General features: G+C 50.9%; 2 protein-coding genes across 2 annotated transcripts; one reads left to right on the forward strand and one right to left on the reverse strand.

Annotated features, from left to right (window-relative positions):
• Window positions 1-1590: 1590 nt before the first annotated feature.
• Window positions 1591-8427, forward strand: SACK1A (scaffolding CK1 anchoring protein A). The gene is made up of 4 exons (XM_010221607.2): window positions 1591-2163; window positions 4088-4255; window positions 5034-5158; window positions 7902-8427. Exons 1-4 carry the CDS (start codon window positions 1591-1593, stop codon window positions 8425-8427), a joined length of 1392 nt encoding a protein of 463 aa, XP_010219909.2.
• A 2985-nt stretch (window positions 8428-11412) lies between these two features.
• Window positions 11413-18084, reverse strand: CUNH8orf76 (chromosome unknown C8orf76 homolog). The gene is made up of 6 exons (XM_088533341.1): window positions 17968-18084; window positions 17572-17667; window positions 15500-15643; window positions 14207-14721; window positions 12506-12638; window positions 11413-11700 (listed from the first exon to the last, which is right to left on the reverse strand). The coding sequence occupies exons 1-6, from the start codon at window positions 18082-18084 to the stop codon at window positions 11494-11496; spliced, it is 1212 nt and encodes a 403-aa protein (XP_088389467.1). The 3' UTR covers window positions 11413-11493.
• Window positions 18085-18382: the final 298 nt, after the last annotated feature.

Consider the following 18382-nt stretch of genomic DNA (forward strand, 5'->3'; position numbering starts at 1 on the left):
GCGCACGTCACGTTAATTACGCGGCCTCGTCTCCAGCATAATTGCGCTTAGCAGGTCACTAGGTAATTAATGACTTTTTGCTGTGCCTGACACAGCCGCGGGCAGGTGCCGGGCTGGGGGAAGGGCAGGGGGGAGGTTTTGAAGCCTCATGGTCAGCAGTGAGGGGAACTCCAGCTCTTACCTCTCTCTTGGCTTTCATTGCCCCCAGCTTAAAAACCAGAACTACATCTTATCCCTCTCTATTTTAATATATATATCTTTATGTCATGCTAATACACAATTACTTTTTTCCCATCAGGCAGCCCCATTTGGTGTAGAATCTGGGCTTGTAGCTCTCCTGAAAAAAAAACAGATTACACAGCCCTGGAAACATCTTTGCTCTGGAGCACCTTGATGCAAGGGACACCAGCCCCGGCTCAGACTGCACTTAGGTCCCTTCGCCCCATGTGAGCAGCAGGACGAGCGTGGATGCTCCAGCTGCAGCACCTCGGTGCCCTCCCCAGCGCGGAGCAGACTCGCAGAGCCCAGGGTGAGCGCTGCCTGCGTGACAGAAGTGTGTCACACGTGCCTCGGTGTCAAAGCATGCACACAGGTATTTATGGAATACCTAATGCGTGCTGCTCTCACACCCTGTCTTACCTCATCTCCGTGCGGTCGTACCAGTTAGCCTGGCTCCCCAAAGGTATTTTGCTCCTTGCCCCCGCTGAGAAACGTCTTAGTCTTTATAATGACACAGCAGCTGAGCTTCCAGTATGACAACGTGACTCCAGAAGCTGCAACTTAAGGGAAAAAAAAAAAAAGGAAAAGAAACAAAATGTGCACAATCAGATGATGAGTGTTTGTATTGCTGATGCTTTGAGGCTGGCTCACAGCCCTCCCTCCACATAATATTCAGGATGTTTGGGAAAGGGTATTTATTTCTTTTAATAGGACGGAGTAGTCACAAAGCTTTAAAGAAATAAATTAGTGCATCGTCCATGGTAATAGCAACGTGCTACGGACGGGACACAGTGACAAATTTCAGGCTATTTTTACGCTTGCCTGGCAGCATGTAGGTCTGGACAGGAGTCCCTCACCCTCTGCTGTTCTGAAGCTCTGACCATGGCTGGTGCCTCTGTCCCAGCTGCCCATCGGAATTGTTTTCGCTCTGCAATGAACCCTATGGGAAGCCCGAGGAGCCTGGAGCTGTTTTGAAGATTGTGCAAGGATGCTTGGAAGCCACCCTGCTTTTGGTTGAGCGCTCTCCTCGCTCGCGCCTTCCCCAGAATGCGCCAGGGAGGCAGAACGAACCGAATCAGACAGCCCTGCTAATTGGACTTGAATCCTCCGCATGCCCGTGGGGAAAGGTGGGTGCCTCTCAGATAAGCAATCTAATCAGCTTTGTGCTTGTGTCCCATCTGGAAACAGATTTGTTGCTGAAGTACCTCGGAGAAGCCAGCGAGATCTTTTTTTTTTTTTTTTTTTTCTTTTTTTTCTTTTTTGAAGATAATTGTACCAACAAGATCGGAGAGCGTGAACTTGCCCGAGGTACCAAGATCTCTTTGTTTTTGTTCATCATTAATCCCTTCGGCGGAGCGCGCGCGCGCCGGGATGCAGGCTCCGGACGAGAAGGGCTGGGCGGCCTGCGTGGTGCACACGCACGCGGGCTACCCTGCCGAGCGGCTGCTCCGCCACCGGACCATGAGCCACTCCAGGCACACGGGCAAGATCAGGAAGAGGCTGGAGGACATCAAGAACCAGTCCCTTAAGCTGGCCAAAGCGGATTTCAGCCACAACGAGAGCATCAGGCTGGCCACGGATGCCTTCCTGGACGGGGGGACGGACTCCTACCTGGAGACCCTGGGCAAGGAAGGCGAGGTGGATTTCCTGTCCTCCGTGGAAGCGCAGTACATCAGGGAGCACGCCAAGGAGTCGTACTACGCGAGCGAGCCCGCGGCCGACGGGGCGGCCGGCGCCAGGCAGCAGAGCGAGGCGGCGTCGCTGCCGTCGGGCACCTACTTCCCCACGGCGTCGGAGAGCAGCGAGCCACCGCTGCTGCACACGTGGAGCGCCGCCGAGAAGCCCTACCTCAAGGAGAAGTCCACGGCCACCGTGTACTTCCAGACGGAGAAGAACAGCAACATCAGGGACATCATCCGCCGCTACATCAACAAGACCACGCAGGTATGGAGAGAAAAACCCCTCTCCCGCCGTGCTCCTTCACCTCCCCGTTTCAGCAAGGGGGGAGAACGGTGTCAGGCCAAAGTGCACCCGGTCCCGCACGGGGACAGCGACATTCAGGGGTCGTTTCAGAGCTGATATGGTGCTTCCTCACCCTCGTAGCAGCTCTTCTTGCGACGATGACTTTAGAAAAGAGCAGAAATCCCTTTTTCTCCCCTGAACGCATGCTCGGAGGCCGCTGCTGTGTTATACAACTACTGTTGTTGGTGTGTAAACGGCAGTGAGAAGCAGCAAAGGCATCAGGGAAAGGGTCCCGTGAGGGTCACACTGCTGGCCGAGAGCTGCTGGGTGACAAAACGCTTTTGTCACAGACATTCAGGTGTGGGAGCAACAACTCTCTAGTTTTTACTTCCCCTTCCTTATGGAAAAAAAAAAAAAAAAAACAATAATTAGACATTTCAGGGCTCTGCTCATCAGCATCGGGGAGTTTCGCCCTTGCATAAATGTGAGGCTCAGCTCACAGCCGAGCAGGGAAGTTCAGGATTCCTGATTGGGCAGTGGTGGCTGTGGAGCCCCCACGGAGTTTTTACAGGGTCAAAGTGGGAGCACATCTGAAGCGGAGGGCGGCTTTCAGGGATTTCTTTCTGCAAGTAAAGGCACCTACGAGAGCAGAGCCTCAGCCCAGGGCGGGGAGAGAGCCCCCCAGTGACACCAGGGACAAGGTTACATTTCTGGGAAGAGGTTCTGCCTTCTTGCTGGATTTCCTCACAACTTTGCTCTCAAACGTTGTCATCACTCGTAGCACCTGTTTGTTTTATCTCAGTCACACCAAACCGTTTTATTACTCCTTTTTTTTTCCAAAGCTCCATTTCAAATCTCAGCTGTCTGGGGAAATGCAAGGGGTGAGAGCAGGAGACCTCTGGAGCAGCCACTCTCTGGCACAAGCTCCGGAGTCCCCCAGACTCTGTGTCTTGGCTTCATCCTCCTGCAAGCGCTGGGACTGATGGTGCTAAAGGGGGAGCAGAGGGGAGATGCCCCTTTCGCAGGCCCCCTCTCACGTGCTCTGCTTGCTCAGCATGTCACGGGAATTACAGGTCAGCTCAAAGCCTCACCAAGATGCAATGACAAAAGAAGTAGCAGGGGAAAAGCAGGATAAGCATCAGCTGATACTTCAATCCGGTCCCATTTTTCATCCTGAGAGAACATCTGTAGGGGAAAAAAATGAAAAGCGTAACATAAACCTACACTTCTCTACCCAGTCTTACATGGCCTTCTTAGCAAACTAATTTACACTGCAAGAGCTTGCTAGAATAGCACTGACAGGCAGGAAACCTCTGACAACTGCTCTTCGAGTAGCGTGTCTCAGTGGCAGCCTTTATTAAACAGCATCTCCCAAGGGGCCAGCCTAGACACTGTGGTGTCTAGCGGTGCTGAAGGGCTTGGTCCAGGGCTCTGGTGACTAAAGGGAGGCAGCAGTTGTACATATTATTGCAAAAGGCTTTCACAGTAACTGTGGGTATCTGGTTGACTTTCGAAGCTGTTCACAGCATGAGTGAGATTGTCTGGGTTGCCCACCCTGGTCCATGGAGGACCTTTGTGGCCCTGTCCTCTGCTTACGGCTTCCACGCGCGCCCAAGCGCTGAAATCTCGCCTGCAAGTTCCCGGGTTTTGCTGTGTTTTTTCATTAAAATAACCTCACTAAAGCATGAATGTTATATAGGAGCTATACGATGAACAGAGTGAAGCAACAAATCTTACTGAATCAGGCACTTAGGGAGAGAAACAGAAATATGCACATACGCATTCTAAGGCTTGTGTTTGCTCAATATATATATACACATATATACAAATGAATAAAGACCCAGGACCTTCCAGGGGCAAGCTGGAGCTGTGTGAGCCCCTTTGCTGAGGCCTCGGCTCTCCGCAGGTGCTCGCGATCGTCATGGACGTGTTCACGGACACCGAGATCCTCTGCGACCTCCTGGAGGCGGCCAACAAGCGCATGGTGTTTGTCTACCTGCTGCTGGACCACGGCAACATCAAGCTCTTCTCCGAGATGTGTGACAAGCTGCAGGTCGCTGAGGAGCTCTTCAAGGTACTGACTCCCTCGGGTGTTTGAAGTGTGATAGAACGAGGTTTTTAAAGCTTTTTCTTGAGGATAATGCCCCATATCTAGCCAGTGTCTGGCTGTTAGCTCAGTCCTTCTTCATCTGTGCCAGAAGAAACTGAAGGAAGTTGGGACTTTAGGAACAGTCCCCTGGAGTAGCCTGAGGCTGTCCCGGTGCTGTGCTGCTTGGTGCAGGTGGGCTGCTACAATAAGGAGGTTTCCAAGATGTATGAGTTGACTCCTTGGTGCTGCTCCTGCAGGGCCTTGGCTCCTACATCGGATCCCTATGGATATGAGCAGAAGTGCAGACCATCCATGCGGGATGAGGGGAGCAGAGGTTTTTGCCCTGCTGCCATGTACTGCAGGCAGCATAAAACTATCAGGTCACTTCTTGTGCCAGCTGCTGCTGTCAGTGGAGTGACAGAGAGGTCCTGGTGTTGGACACGTGTCTCACGTCGGCAGGGGCAGCGTTGGTCTCCAGCTGACACTGCAGCTCCGGCTGTGCAGGTTTCCAGGCAGCTTTATCTCCTGCGTGAGATAAATAATATGAGCAGGAGAGAAGGCTTGACAAGGGTTCTGCTGTCCCCAAACCTTCAAATGTAACCTTAGAAAAATCATGAGGATCTCATGACAGTATGAAGACGTGAGGAGCTAGAGACTAGGGGAAAAAGGGCCCTCTCCTTCTGTTTTTTAATTAAAAATTAATTTTTAAAAATAATTCTGTTAGTATTTTTAATTAATTCTGCATTATTTTTTTCTTTACTAGAATATTTCAGTCCGCAGCGTTACTGGAGAGGTTTACTGTGCCAAATCAGGCAGGAAATTTGCAGGACAAATACAAGAAAAGTTTCTTATTTCTGACTGGAGATACGTGCTCTCTGGCTCTTACAGGTGAGACCAACCATTGCGGCTCATGTCTGTGGGACCTTTTATTGTTTGCTTATTTAATCTTTTTTAAATGTATTACTTCACAAAGAAAGTGCCAAGGAAAGCTATTGTACAGCTGAGTTTGGGCGGGGGCGGGGAGGTTAATAAAAAACCTCCCATTCTTTATATAATATTCAACAATCCATTTAACATGATTTCTAACTTGCTTTAAAGCTTATGTGAGATCCTTACAGAACATGGCATTTGATTTAAATGTTCAAGACTGATGCAAACGACTTTGCCAGTGCAGTTTGGCACCGATGTGCATGTTAATATTAGGCTTTCCTCACCGTTTGGGTCATGAAAGGCTCTCACAAGCTGAGACACATTCCCATCTCCCTCAGGATCCCTTAATGCAGCATATGTCACTCAGCTTATCTAAAGGTTTGTTCTTCATATGACAAGTATAGTGACTAAAGGGAAAACAGATACTTTGGAGACATCCTGTTTTTTTTCTTGTGTTTCTTTCACAGACAGAAAGTTTCTATGTAATCGTTGTAACTTTTTCTTTGCGAGCTGGATCTGTAGTATCAGATACACTCTCCATTTCTGTGCTGCTCTGGTTCTTCCAGATACAAAATGTAGAAACTCAACAGTTGGGATTTTAATTATGATTCAAAAGTTGTCAGACTTGAGGCTCTGAGCCTGGATCAAATAAATAAAATTCCTGAGTCTCAAGGCTACCCAGATGAGCTTAACAAATGCCTGAGCTGTGTCCTTCGGAAGCTCAAACTCAGACCCCAAATGAACCATCAGACACAAACGAGGGAACACACAGGGTAGGTTCTACTGGCCACTCTGTTTTGTGTTGTTCTCTCAGCTTTCAGTTTTTTTCTAAACCTCCACCAAAATGCAACAGCAGATTTATATACGAGTGGAAGAAGGGAAGGACAGGATGTGTGAAAGGAGAGGGACAGAACAAGACGTTCTCTCTACCAAGAGGCTTCCTTTTGCCATCTCTTTTCATTCCTGTAAAAACAACACAACCCTCAAAGCCCTGTGCAGTCACTCCTGTCATTCTCCAGTGCTATTGCAGGATCTCCTAACCCCAGGGGACTTACCCAACAACATAAGCTCCTATTCAGCAAGCAGGCAGAGGGGACATTGAGAAAAAGATCTCTGCACCATTTAAGCTCAGCAAGCTCAGCACTGGTCTGGGGGTTCCTCTGGGTTAGAGCTGCCTCTTGCCACGTGGCTTTTTATGGGCTTGCTGGCTCTCACTTTATTCAGTTGCAAGTTTTCTTTTACACCTGAAATCTTCCTGACCGGCTTCTGCAGGTAGAAACAAGAGTGATTTTAACTTGGAGGAAAAGGGACCCCTCTGCACTGTAATTATTAGCAATGGTATTCGAATAGCTCTCGGCATGACTACAAAGGCATATTCCACCTTAGCTGGGTCTATAATGTCGACGAGGGGAGCGGGCTGGGGAAATCAAGCAGCCTTTCCATCCATCCATGATTCACTGGTTGCAGCCGAAGCATGTGGGGACAAAATCCATTTGTCTTATGGACAGCAGAGAGGGCTGACACTGGCTGTGAGTGACTGTTAGGGGCAAAGGACCCTCCAGCAGATCCACGGCATCTCCCGCTCGGGAGCTGTTTCTAAAAACCTGCTACAGAGCCATTGCTCGGGTGAGTGTGAGTGTGAGCGAGCGCTTGGTTGTGCCCCACGCGGCCCACCAGGGCTGGGGCGGCGTGGGGTAAACCGGGGCCAACCCGTTTCCAGCAGCCCATGGGGAAACTCCCAGGAACTCGGGGTACGGATCAACTCTGCCCTTGGCCCGTGCGAGGGCTTGGGCAGGGCGGCTCGGCCACGAATCCATCCCTGCAGGGACGCGCGGGATCCAACCGCCAGCGCGGGGCCAAGGGGGTTGTTCATTCCCTGGTTGGTTTGTTGTGGGGTTTTCTTGGTGGTGGTTTTTGATTTCTCCATGGACTCTGTTCTACATGGCTCCCCTCCCCGCTCCCGAAGCAGTGATTCAGCAGTGCAAAAACCTCTGTCCAAACCAATCCCTCGACAAAAGGGCCCTGCACGGGCAGATCCCCCTCGTGCCTCTGTTCCGGGCGCCCGTCAGGCCCGCCGGTGCCCACAGCCTGGTCAAAGCCACCAGGAAGGAGCTCTGCAGAGCGCCCCGCCAGCCAGGGCGGCTCTCAGCAACCCTGGGGCAACGGCAGCCGTGTTCACAGTGCAAAACCAGGCCGGGGGGTTGCTGTGAGGGGTGGGAAATTACAGAGACGGGGAGCTTTCTGTAGGCCTCTCTTCAGCAACTCAGGGAAAACAGGCACAGGATTTTTGCCGTTTTTCTAGTGTACTGGGTGGGATTTACTTCCAAACAGGTATGGCAGCCTGCAGAGAAGGGGCAACCTATGTGTTTGCATGGGAAGCTCTCAGTTTCGGCATGGCACGTGGGGATAAGCACCTAACACAGGGGTCCGAGCTCCCTTGCAGGCAATGGGCCCCACAGCGCTAGGGGGCTCTGGGTGCTGCTTTTCACCCTCCCTCCAGGAGGTTATTCGACGCTCCAAGGTTCCTTGACAGCCATAGAGGCAGCTGCAATAGCAAAGCGTGATCCGGGTCCGAGAGTGCTGACAGGAGCTGGCCCAAATCGCAGCTGCGACACCATCCCCATCCTCGCACGGACACGGAGCTCCGGCTCCTCCCGCGGGACCCTCGCTGACACTAACCCTCTGCCCTCCCTCCCTGCAGCTTCACGTGGCTCTGCGGCCAGGTCCACCGCAACCTCCTCTCCAAGTTCACGGGCCAGGTGGTGGAGCTCTTCGACGAGGAGTTTCGCCACCTCTACGCGCTCTCCAAGCCCGTGAGGGGCCCCAAGTCGCCGCCGCGCTCCAGGCCCTTCCTGCTCGGCACGGCCTGGGCCGCGCGGCGCAGCCCCTCCGACAGCAGCCCGGGAAGCGCCAACACCCTCTCGGATCCCTTCAGCAGCCTCTCGGCCGGCAGCCCCAGGCGGCCGCCGCTGCCCTTGCTCAGCAGCAGCTTCGCCCCCCAGTCCCCGCTGCGCAGGGTCAACTCCTTCCACAGCTACGTGTCCTTCACGCCGCCGCCGCCGCCGGCCCTCCCGGCCAACTACTACCAGCCCCACTACGACTCGGCCCCCGCTCTGTACAACAACATGAACATCTACAGACCCATCCGGCTCCGGCAGGAGGAGCCCAACAGGACAGGGCTGAACTCGCCCTGGAGGTGCCTTCACAAAGCCAACCTGTTTGTGTAACATCCGCCCGGCTCCGCAGCGCGAGCGAGCGCCGCGAGGACCTGTGTGGCAATTGCTTGGGCACGGAGGAATATAGAAATCCTGTACGATGTCAAAGGAGGATGATTTCAAGGCTCTTGTTTTGTTCCGGTCCTTAGGGAGGCTTCTTCCACTAATTAAAAAGCTCAGTTAAACCTTGGGTGTAGCGTGACCCCGGTTAAGAACGCACATACACAAGGCTGCTGACAATGTAAAGCTGCTGCCACCCAGCCCCTGCTCTAGGAAGTGTGTTTGTAACTCAGTGACACGGGTGGTCAACTCTTTCATGCAGCCAGGCACCTGAAAGAGGGTTAAGTCTCAGTTTATTATTGCAGATTTTTCACAGTTGTGCAAGGCGCCGGTGCAGCAGACTCAAGTGTCTGATCTCCTCGCCGAAGAGCCACCATGGTGGCAGAACCAACGTGTTGTCGTCACCATCACACGCTCCCCCGGCCTGTGAGGCACCAAAAGGACCATGACCAAGAGCCCGGGTGACGCAGGGCACCGGCCAGTGACTGCCAACAGGGTCACGCTCAGCAGTGACCCAGGCACCCAACCTGGGCCACTCTTCCCTACTCCAAAACCTCCCACGGAGTCAGCCTGGAAAGCGAAGCCTCATGGAGAAGCGAAGCGCTGCTGACAACCCTTGCTGGGACTGAGATCCACCTGAGGGCTTTCTGCATCTTAGAAACGCTGCTCGTGGGCACTGGACATCACCTTAGAGACACCGATGCTCTACTCTAGAGGTCCTCCAGGTTCTGATGTTTTTCTTTTTAAGAGAAACTGGGTAGCTGTAGTTCCCATTGAATAAATGGGAATTCCGGAGGACCGGCAACTTGAATTGGAGCACCTGCAAAGCAGAAAAACTCACTGACAACCTGGAAAATGACACGAACTTTGGTGGGAGCCATGAAATATTTACAAGAAAATTAATGAGCAGAAATAAAGGATTTCTATACCAATCAGAAAGTTATTAGATGCTTAATTTATCAGTAACTCCTTATACCAGCATTGTATCAAGATTTCATCCAAATCCAAGTGGAAACAGAAACCTAAGCACAAGCTGCAGGGAGGGCTTTTTTTCCACTTGTGGAATCTCATTTTGGAGTCCAGAATGAACAATAAGCTGTTGCATATAATTGTAAATCTCTGTACATAGCATCGTTTTTAGGATTCCTGGGGTAAAAGATTTGACTTTTTCATTCCTATGACAATCTTATTTTGTTTCCCAAACATGGCAACCACTCCTGTAGAAAAAGAAAAGTGACTCTCATTAAATGCCCCTTGAGAATCATTTTTTCCTTCGTCTTCTCTTCCCTCGCACACCGTAGCATCTCCTCTTCCCAAAGCTAAGTGACTCAACTTGGCAGGAAACACATTTTGCTGCTTCTGAAATCAACAGGAACAGAGTAAAACATCCACATGCCTCCAGCCCGGGTAAGATGTTTCTTCTCGATTTGGTTCAGCTCCCCAGTGCTGTTGCTGGGGCGGCCAACTGGGATGGTGAGGGAGGGGAGAGGTTTGCAGACACCTCCAAAACCTCCATTTCCTCTGCTCGGGACCCACCGAACGCCCACGGGAGCTCCTGGACCGTTGCCCACAGCAGCAGCTGTGCAGGACGCAGCTGAGCGGGAGCACGGAGGGGACCGGCTCGTCACCGCCGAGGAGCGCAGTGAGTTAAAAACAGCTCGTTTCAACCCTGGAGCAAGGGTACAGCTTGTGCTAGTTCAGACGACAGCTGAACTGGAACGCCAAATGAATGGAATTTCAGTTTTGATGCAAAACAAGCAGAGTTTACAATTTCAGCAGGGAACTGTGCCAAAAAATCCTGACAAGCTCCCACAGGCTCCATCGCTAAGCGGTCACGGAGCCGTGCGGGTCCAGGCAGCTGCAGAAACTACCTGTGAAAAGGTGGGGTGAAAAGGTGGGGTGAAGAGAGCGAGCCGATCAAATGCAGAGGAACCCAAGTAGCTCAGATGAGACACACACAAGCAAACGGCATGAGCGACTACTTGCTAGTCCTGATGCAACCAGCCCGGCCTATTTGGGACAGTAACTGTGCAACACACTGAGAACGAGCTCCACGTGGTTTTCTTGGAGGATTAACAGCAACGTCTTAGCTGACTGTTCTGCTTGAGAGAATCCTGCCCGTTCCGAGGAGCTGGCCTTGCTCTCCGTGACACACTCAGGCGCGGACGGAGTCTGTGCTGCCAGCCCAAGGGGCAGCCGCAAGCCAAAGCATCTGCCCAGGCATGGAAGGAAGAGGGTTCTGGACATCCCAGGCAGCGGGTGGCAGCGTTCGGTGCTTCCTCTGCTGCTCCAACAGCTCGCTGCAAATCCTGCCTCCTTTTGGGGAGCCAAATCATGAGGAAGATTAACAGCCAATACAGAGGATGACTTGTGCCCAGGAGGGCACACGTGTGAGCAGGGCGAGCGCTCCGGCAGGCGCTCAGTGCACCAGCGCTCGCCCGGGTGAGCTCGCCGGGGCGCCCTGCGTAACAGGCTGCCCAGGATGTGGTTTAATGGCACTGAGTCACCGCGCCATCAAAGGGAGCTCGACACAGCCCAGGGCAACATCCCGCTCTTCTGGAGAGGTTGTGCAGGCAGCTTAGCATGAAGCTTGTCTGTACCAGGTGCTGCCCCAAGACTTCCTAACCAGCATCTCCAGGCTTTGGGGTCTGTGTAGAAGCAGCAGCTACGAAGTGCTGCGTACACTGAATTACCTTTCCATTGCCAGTTATTTCTCTCTGCACCCTTTGGTACTGCAAGCAAAACAACAAGGAAAACATGAAATCACAGCAAATTATGTCTAAAGGAGGAGGAAGAAATTGTTAGGACCTGAAGACTGTAGAGACAGAGATTTATATGTGTGTGTGTGTATTTGTGTGTGTATATATATATACATATAAATAAAAATATACACTATATATATTTTCTGAAAAGATAAAAACACACAGAATAAGAATACTTAAAAAATACAATATGAACTTTATTGCATATATCACTCCATCATCACCTGAAGCTAAGAGAATAAATAAAATAAAACCTTTAAATTACTGAAGATGGGCTACATGAATCTGAATAAAATTGTGTGTCAGAGTGACATAAATCATCTTGGAGATTTCTGAACCATTTTGCTTCAAATTCTGTAGCAGACGCGGCAACCAGTGACGACAGCGCTGAGGAGTCCATGCACCTGACCTCTCCCTGAAACTCCTCTTTTATGTTTTCTGGTAGAAGATCCGCACCCATAACCTGCCAACAGGGTATGGAAGGAGATGGGAAATGAGAAAATAACTTGTAGGGAAAACAGGCAGTATTACATTAGTAAAAGGTCTGTACATGAAAAGTCTCTTCACATGAAAAGCTAGGGGAAGCAGCGAGGGGAAGTTCCCGTGTCCTGATCCAGTTGTTCGTGTGCTGCCTCCTGCGATAAATACTGCAAACTGGGAGCCTGAGGCTCCCACAGCCCCTGGCAGCCCCTGGCTCTGCCCCAGGGTGGGGATCCTGCTTCCCCAGCAGAGGCAGAAGCCCCAGCACCAGCTCCCCTCCAGTACCACCCCGTCAGACCAGGGCAAGGAGTTTCTTTTCCCAATCTTTTCAAAATCAGAGATCCTCTGCGTGCTACTGCCCTCTCATGGATGAAATCCCAAAGACTGCCTGTCAATTTGGCAGTGACTTGGCTTTTAGTGACTTAAAGCCCTAATTGTGACAGGAAAGTGAGAATCTCACTGACTCCCTTCTGCCCCTTTGAGTGTCAGAAATTCCATAAATGGCCCCACAAATGTTTAATTTTTATGAATAAAGCTATGCAATATTACTCTGCTCTTCTGTAGTTCTGTAAAACTAGAACCCATGCCCTGGACAGAATGAATTAAATATATACATATATATATATGAGAATGTCCCTGTTTTGGGGGGATCTGCTGAAAGAAGGGAGTGTTTAGTGATCCTCAGCCCTCACTGAGGCCTCCTTCCCATTCCAGAGCGAAGGAGCTGGAATGGGAGCTGCCTCGGGCGCCTCGGCAGGACGCGGCCCCGTGACGAGACCTGCCCTTACCTGGGTCATGGCCTGCATGGAGCTCGCTGTGAAACCCAAGTGTTTCACTCTGTCCTCAATCTCTTTCTGACTCCTGGTGTTTTTCTCCAGAACAAAGGACGCCTGTTGCAACTGGGCGAGCTGAAGTAAAAGCCTGGAATGAGACAGACAGTTAGAAAAGGCACCGCTGGCAACAGGGCAAGGCAGCAACCCCCCAAAGGACTAAAACGTAACACTTGAAAACAGTGTTTCCCCCTGACTGCCAAAACTGCAGGCAAACCAATACACGTGTATGAATCCACCAGGGTTGTGCTACACGACTGCTGTGATAAAAGTACAACCACCGTTACCACGTTTATTGAAGTTAAATGAAGCAGATGTTAAAATACAGATGTGTATTTGTATAACAGAAGACTCAAGTCTTCAACACAAGTCTTAATTTGAGCGTTATGTATATCAAAAATCACAAGTCTGAGCCAACAAGCCATTTGTGAACTTTTGATTTGGAAATAAGCAATAAAAATGGAAAGGATTTTTCCTGCACACGTTTGCTTCAAAATTTGCAGCCATTCAATATAAAAAGAATGAAATCTCAAAATAAAGCATTTCTCTTTTTTATTTTGTTGGCAAAACTGAAAGATTAAATTACTCACAGTGTTTTAACACAGAATCCTATTAACTACATAAATAGTAAATAAAAATAAATAAATATTAAATAAAAATATTTTTCAGATGAAATTTACCCTGTTCATTAGTTTATGCAACACTTACATCTCACTTAAACTCAGTAAACTTGAGTATATTAGAAAACCTATTTAATGCATAAGCCCTGGGCAGGGGTTTCACTGTCCTGTATCAGTGTAAAATCCACTGAACTTCTCAACAGTTCAGGGATCCTCTCAGTCACAGCACAGTCAGAAGTAATTTTAGATGGTTTTAAATTTCTTAAAATTCACGTTCATAGGACAGTTTCAAGGTGCTCAGTGTAAATATTTGCAGAAGTTCATAAAATGCCTTTAACATTTGCAATGATTAATACATTATCTAGAAGCAAGATTATTTTACCAAAATAAATAAACAAATGAAAATAAAAAATAAAATATGGTTCCTAATTATCTCTTTGAAAGATTATGTTTGAGCTCATTTGATTTGTGCAAGAATATTAGCAAGCAACAGAAGAAAAAGTAAGAGCATTTTAATGCACTCTTGTCAGTCTGCTGTCACAGAGCTCACTTTTCCAACTCATCCACATGCAAACTAGGAGGAATTATTAAAATAACCCTTTTTCTCTCAAATATTCTCTCCTACAAGGCAGACTGGCCAGTCTTCCCTTTTGGAGAACTCAGTTGCTGTGTTTTTAATATCAGAGCAGAAAGTAGTCATGCTCTAATAGGGGTATTTGCTGGAGAACAAATACTTTCATATATAATGATTTGAAAGATTCATATCTTAAAATCATTTAAAAAACACTTTATTAACTCCATGTGACATTAGAGTCTACCCTTGCCACTGAAGTGTAAGTTGTTCACAACTACCACGTTGGTGGCCTTTATTCCTTAGGTCTCTAGCAATAGGGGGGTTCTGTTCGTGCTGCTGATAAAGAAACAAATATTTAAACTGAAAATGTAAAATCGCAGTATTAAGGCTGGAAATAAAATGCTTAAAATTGTTTTTTGGGTTGAGAAAAAACACCCACACCATCTTAAGAAAATATTTAGTTACCTTGCTCTAATAAACGAGGCACAGGCCTTTACCCCAGCTTTCTTCAAAATGTCCTGCTCCCAGGGCTCAGATGCTTTTCGTTTCCCTTGGTCCCTTCTTTCAGCTTCTTCGGAAGTGCAGAATTCCTTTATTATTTGCCTGTTGCTACAAGTTACTGGATTCTGATTGTTAGTTTCTACAGCAAGGCTGGGCCAAAACCATTCCTTCTGGCTCTCTGATCTGAGAGACTGCAAACTACCCCCTCCTCCAGTCGCTGCTTTGAATTTACTGTCACTTATTCCAACCTCTTCGGAGTGACTTAGTTTCGTTTCTGGAGTGAATGATGGAGGCAGGTTCTGCAAAAGGCTCGTGTAGGCTTCAGCAAGAGACTTCCAGTACCAGGGGTTGAAGGGGTGCAAGCAGATCAGTTGCTGCAGACACGTAATCTCTTTTCCTACATTCTCCACGCCCTGATAAATGGCAAATTGCAGGTTGAGAACAGTCGTTAGGTGATCTGTATTAGTAGCACCACTTCTCTACAAACAAAAGAAAATAAATTAGAACCAGCCGTAGGACCACATCATTGCCTACAAAAATGCCTCTTTGAATAAGGACACACAAGTATCTCTAAAGGTAATTTTTTAATCACACAGGACCGTGTCAACTCTGCTAAATATTTTAAATAACACAACATGGCACAGGTCATGCATGATCAAGTTGACAGCACTCTCCTAGCTGCCCTGTCCAAGGCCGAAAGACAAAAAGGTCCCTGAATATTATCATTTGCATGTAGAGCTTTGTACAGCTGCCTTTCTTTGCAGCATGAACACCTTCTATATACAATAAACAGCAAAATCTCAGCAGATTGCCAAGCATCTGGACATTTTCCTTTAGGGGGGAAAACTCTGCTTGTGGTTAGATACTCTTCTTGGTGGCAGGTTGGCAGGGTATGCTCGGAAATAAAAGGAAATTCTGACCTGTCACTTTTATAGTGGAAAGATTTAAGCACCCGTTTATCCCCTTTCTTATAATTCCAATTACATTACATTAATTCTGCCTAGCAGAGCATGATATTTAATTCCTTCCAGGACTGCCAGCCTCCTTGCACAGGCAGCTCATTGTGGTACAGGGTGTTCTGATTTCTAAAGAGTGATTATATCTGCAGTGACAGTTACCCTCTGTTTACCAAACACTCCGAGCACTGAACATCCTGCAGGATTTTCCACGCAAAGCCTCTTTTTCCAGAAAATGCTGCACATAAAAAAATTACTAGCAATATTTCTAGGTTAGAAGTATAAAGGAAAGCTTCGTTACCAGTTTTTCTGCAATATCCAGAGCCTCCTTGTGCCTTCCTAGGCGAGCCAGACACCGGGCCTGGCCCTCTTGGACATCTCTTCTCATTGCAACATTACTGTGGGGCAGGAGCAGCAGGCAGCTCGAGTACTCACACAAGGCTCTCTAGGAAGGTGGTGACAAAACGAAAAGCAAAACAAGCAAAAGACATATTTATTTACTTAAAGGCAAGCCTGACAGTATGTTTTGTTCAGAGCTATAAGCTAAAAGACTTACAAGGACAATTCCAGAGCTGAAGCCCCCGTTTCCTTCCTCCAGACTGAGCTACCCCCAGCTGGCAGCAACGAGGCCAGGATGACACCAAAGGGACCACCCATGTCTGGGCGGGGAACAGCAACCTCGGGCCCAGCTCATGTTTAAGCCCAGACACTTTTCCCCCACCAGGCTGGATCCAGAAGGGGCTCCAGGAGTTCACCTGCAGATCCTGAGCCAAGGCACCTCTCTCCTGGCTGGCAATCAGAGTGCTCATCCCAAATCTGGGGCACCTGGTTTCCAATATTCTCAGGGAGAAGGTCTGAAACTCTGTGTCCCTCACATGAATAACCTGCAAGGCAGAGGGATGGTGACTCTCCATCACTCCTGTAAGGTGGTTCTAATTTGCATGAAATATTTAAATATTAATTGGGCCAAGGAAAAAGACAAGAATGAGCAATACTCCATGGCTTAATGCTCAGGGCACACGGCAGGGCTCCAATTAACATTTGAATACATTATATTAAGTATTTAGTGAAGGTAAGAATGGAGTCTTGGTTCTTCTCCCTCTGTGTGAGTGCTCAGACAAGACAACTAAAGAGCAGGGCTCCTTCTCTCATCTCTCCAAATGAATGTTTAATTATTTCTTGCAAACTTGAATGGTTCTAAGAGGCAACTTACAGGCAATACACCCTAGGCACCTCCCAGCATAATGGCTGGAACCTATTTTTTTCCTTGGCAAACACAAAGCTCACATTCCTTCTCAAGCAAAAGCAAGAGATTTCCTTTGCCCAGTAAGTGCAGTAGCCCTGGGGCAAAGGTATGTGAGGAAGTTTGCAGGACATTCCCGTTTGCCTTGTTACAAGCCAGGGATCTAACCCTGGCAGTGAACTGGCAAAAAGACCTGCAGGTAGATCCTGCATCACCAGTACAAGGGACCTCAGTGGGGACATGGGAAACAGATTTGTCACGCATAGCCACGGTGGCAGCAAGACTGAAATAACAGCAAGAAACAGGAGCCAGTGCAAACCGAGGTGAAAACAAACCCACAAGTCCAGAAGCTGACCTGAGGGACATGACATTAGGGAGCCTGCAATGCAAAGCATTATCTGGAACCAGAAGCTCTCAGAGTTGAAATGAGCAGGAGAGGCCGATTTGCAGCTTGTGTGAACTGGACCCTGGAATTAGGACTGCAGAGGCTGCAGAGCTCAGAGAGCAGTGAGGACAGGGCTAGGAGCACAGCAGGCAGGAGCAGCAAAGGGGAACACGGCCGGCCCCAAAGGCACAAGGTATCACCCAGGGCACGCTGAGGCAACAGGGAAACGGGACAAGCGACGGCGGGGCCCTCAAACCACCCGTCAGTCTCTGTGGATCGCGACCATCGGCTGCGCTGCAGCGGCCGGGGGGCTCAGCACAGCCGGGGGCTGCTGCGACCGAGAGCGTCAGCAGGACGTGACGGGGCCGTGCCGAGACACCGGCTGCCCCCCGTTTGTGATCGCGGTCACAAACGCTGCCATCACCAACACCAGCTCCGAGCACCACGGAGCGCTCGGACGGACACGTGCGGCCAGCCCTGCTCTGGGTACGCAGAGCGGTTCCTGCTGCGCTGGCTAATGTCAACCCCTGGCAGACTCCAAGGAAGGGGAATACCTGGCTGTGAGAGCTGGGCAGAACCACGTTATCTGCTGCAGCTCCGATGCATTTTAACCCGCGGGGTGATCCCCACGGGGAGGCCGCGGGCTCCTCACGGGGAGGCCGCCCGGTCTCCTGCATGCAGCCTCCCACGGCCCCTCCTGCGCGGCGCCGCGCTCGCCCCGGGCCGCAGGGCGCCATGGAAGTACCTCGAACCGGCGCTCGCGGAACGCCAGGTCGCCCCGGAACTTATGGGCCGTGAGCAGCTCGGTGTCCTCGGCGCCGCCCGCCGCGCTGCAAAACCACTGCGAAAACACCGGGAAACGGGCAAGGGAGGGGGGCGTTTAAAAATCACAACCATCGTCCTGAGCGCGGCGCCCGTGAAGCCCCCGCCGCCCGCACCGGGTCGGGTCGGACCGGACCGGACCGGGCCGGATTGCACCGGATCGCGCCGGCCCGGCACGGCCGCGGGCACCGCGCCGCCCCCGCCCCACCAATCGCGACACGCTCCGCCCACCAGGCCCCGCCCCGCTCCTCGCGGTCCCCCCGGGCCGGGGCCGGTGCCAGGGCCGGTGGCGGGCGCCGCCGCGGCCGGCGCTGCTCACCCGCGGCTCGCAGCGCTTGGCGCTGTAGGGCGGCCCCGCGGCGCCGCCGCCCGCGCCCCGCTCCTTGCTCTGCGCGAACACGGAGTCCTCGAACTCGCAGCCGAGCGGCAGCTCCATCGCCGCGGCCCGCCCGCACCATAGAGTGCCGCCTAGAGCGGCCCCGCCCTGCGGGATAGCGCGCCCCCTGCTGGGCCGCGGCGCGGGCGCCGAGAGGAGGCCGCGAGCTGAGGGGCGGTGCTGGCAGCGCCATCTTGGGTGAGGGCAGCGCCGCGAGGGCGGCGGCGGCGCGGCCGGGGCTGAGGGCCGCCCTGCGAGCCCCGCTCGGGCGAGGGGCGCCCGGCGCCCACGCGGCCCCGCTGTGGGAAGAGGGGACGTAAGGCCGCTCCTGGCGCTTCCTCGGGCTGTAGCAGGTCAA

Source organism: Tinamus guttatus, unplaced genomic scaffold (assembly GCF_059628265.1).
Source record: "Tinamus guttatus ecotype Peru unplaced genomic scaffold, ASM5962826v1 Tinamus_guttatus_pri_ptg000492l, whole genome shotgun sequence".
Lineage (NCBI taxonomy): Eukaryota > Metazoa > Chordata > Aves > Tinamiformes > Tinamidae > Tinamus > Tinamus guttatus.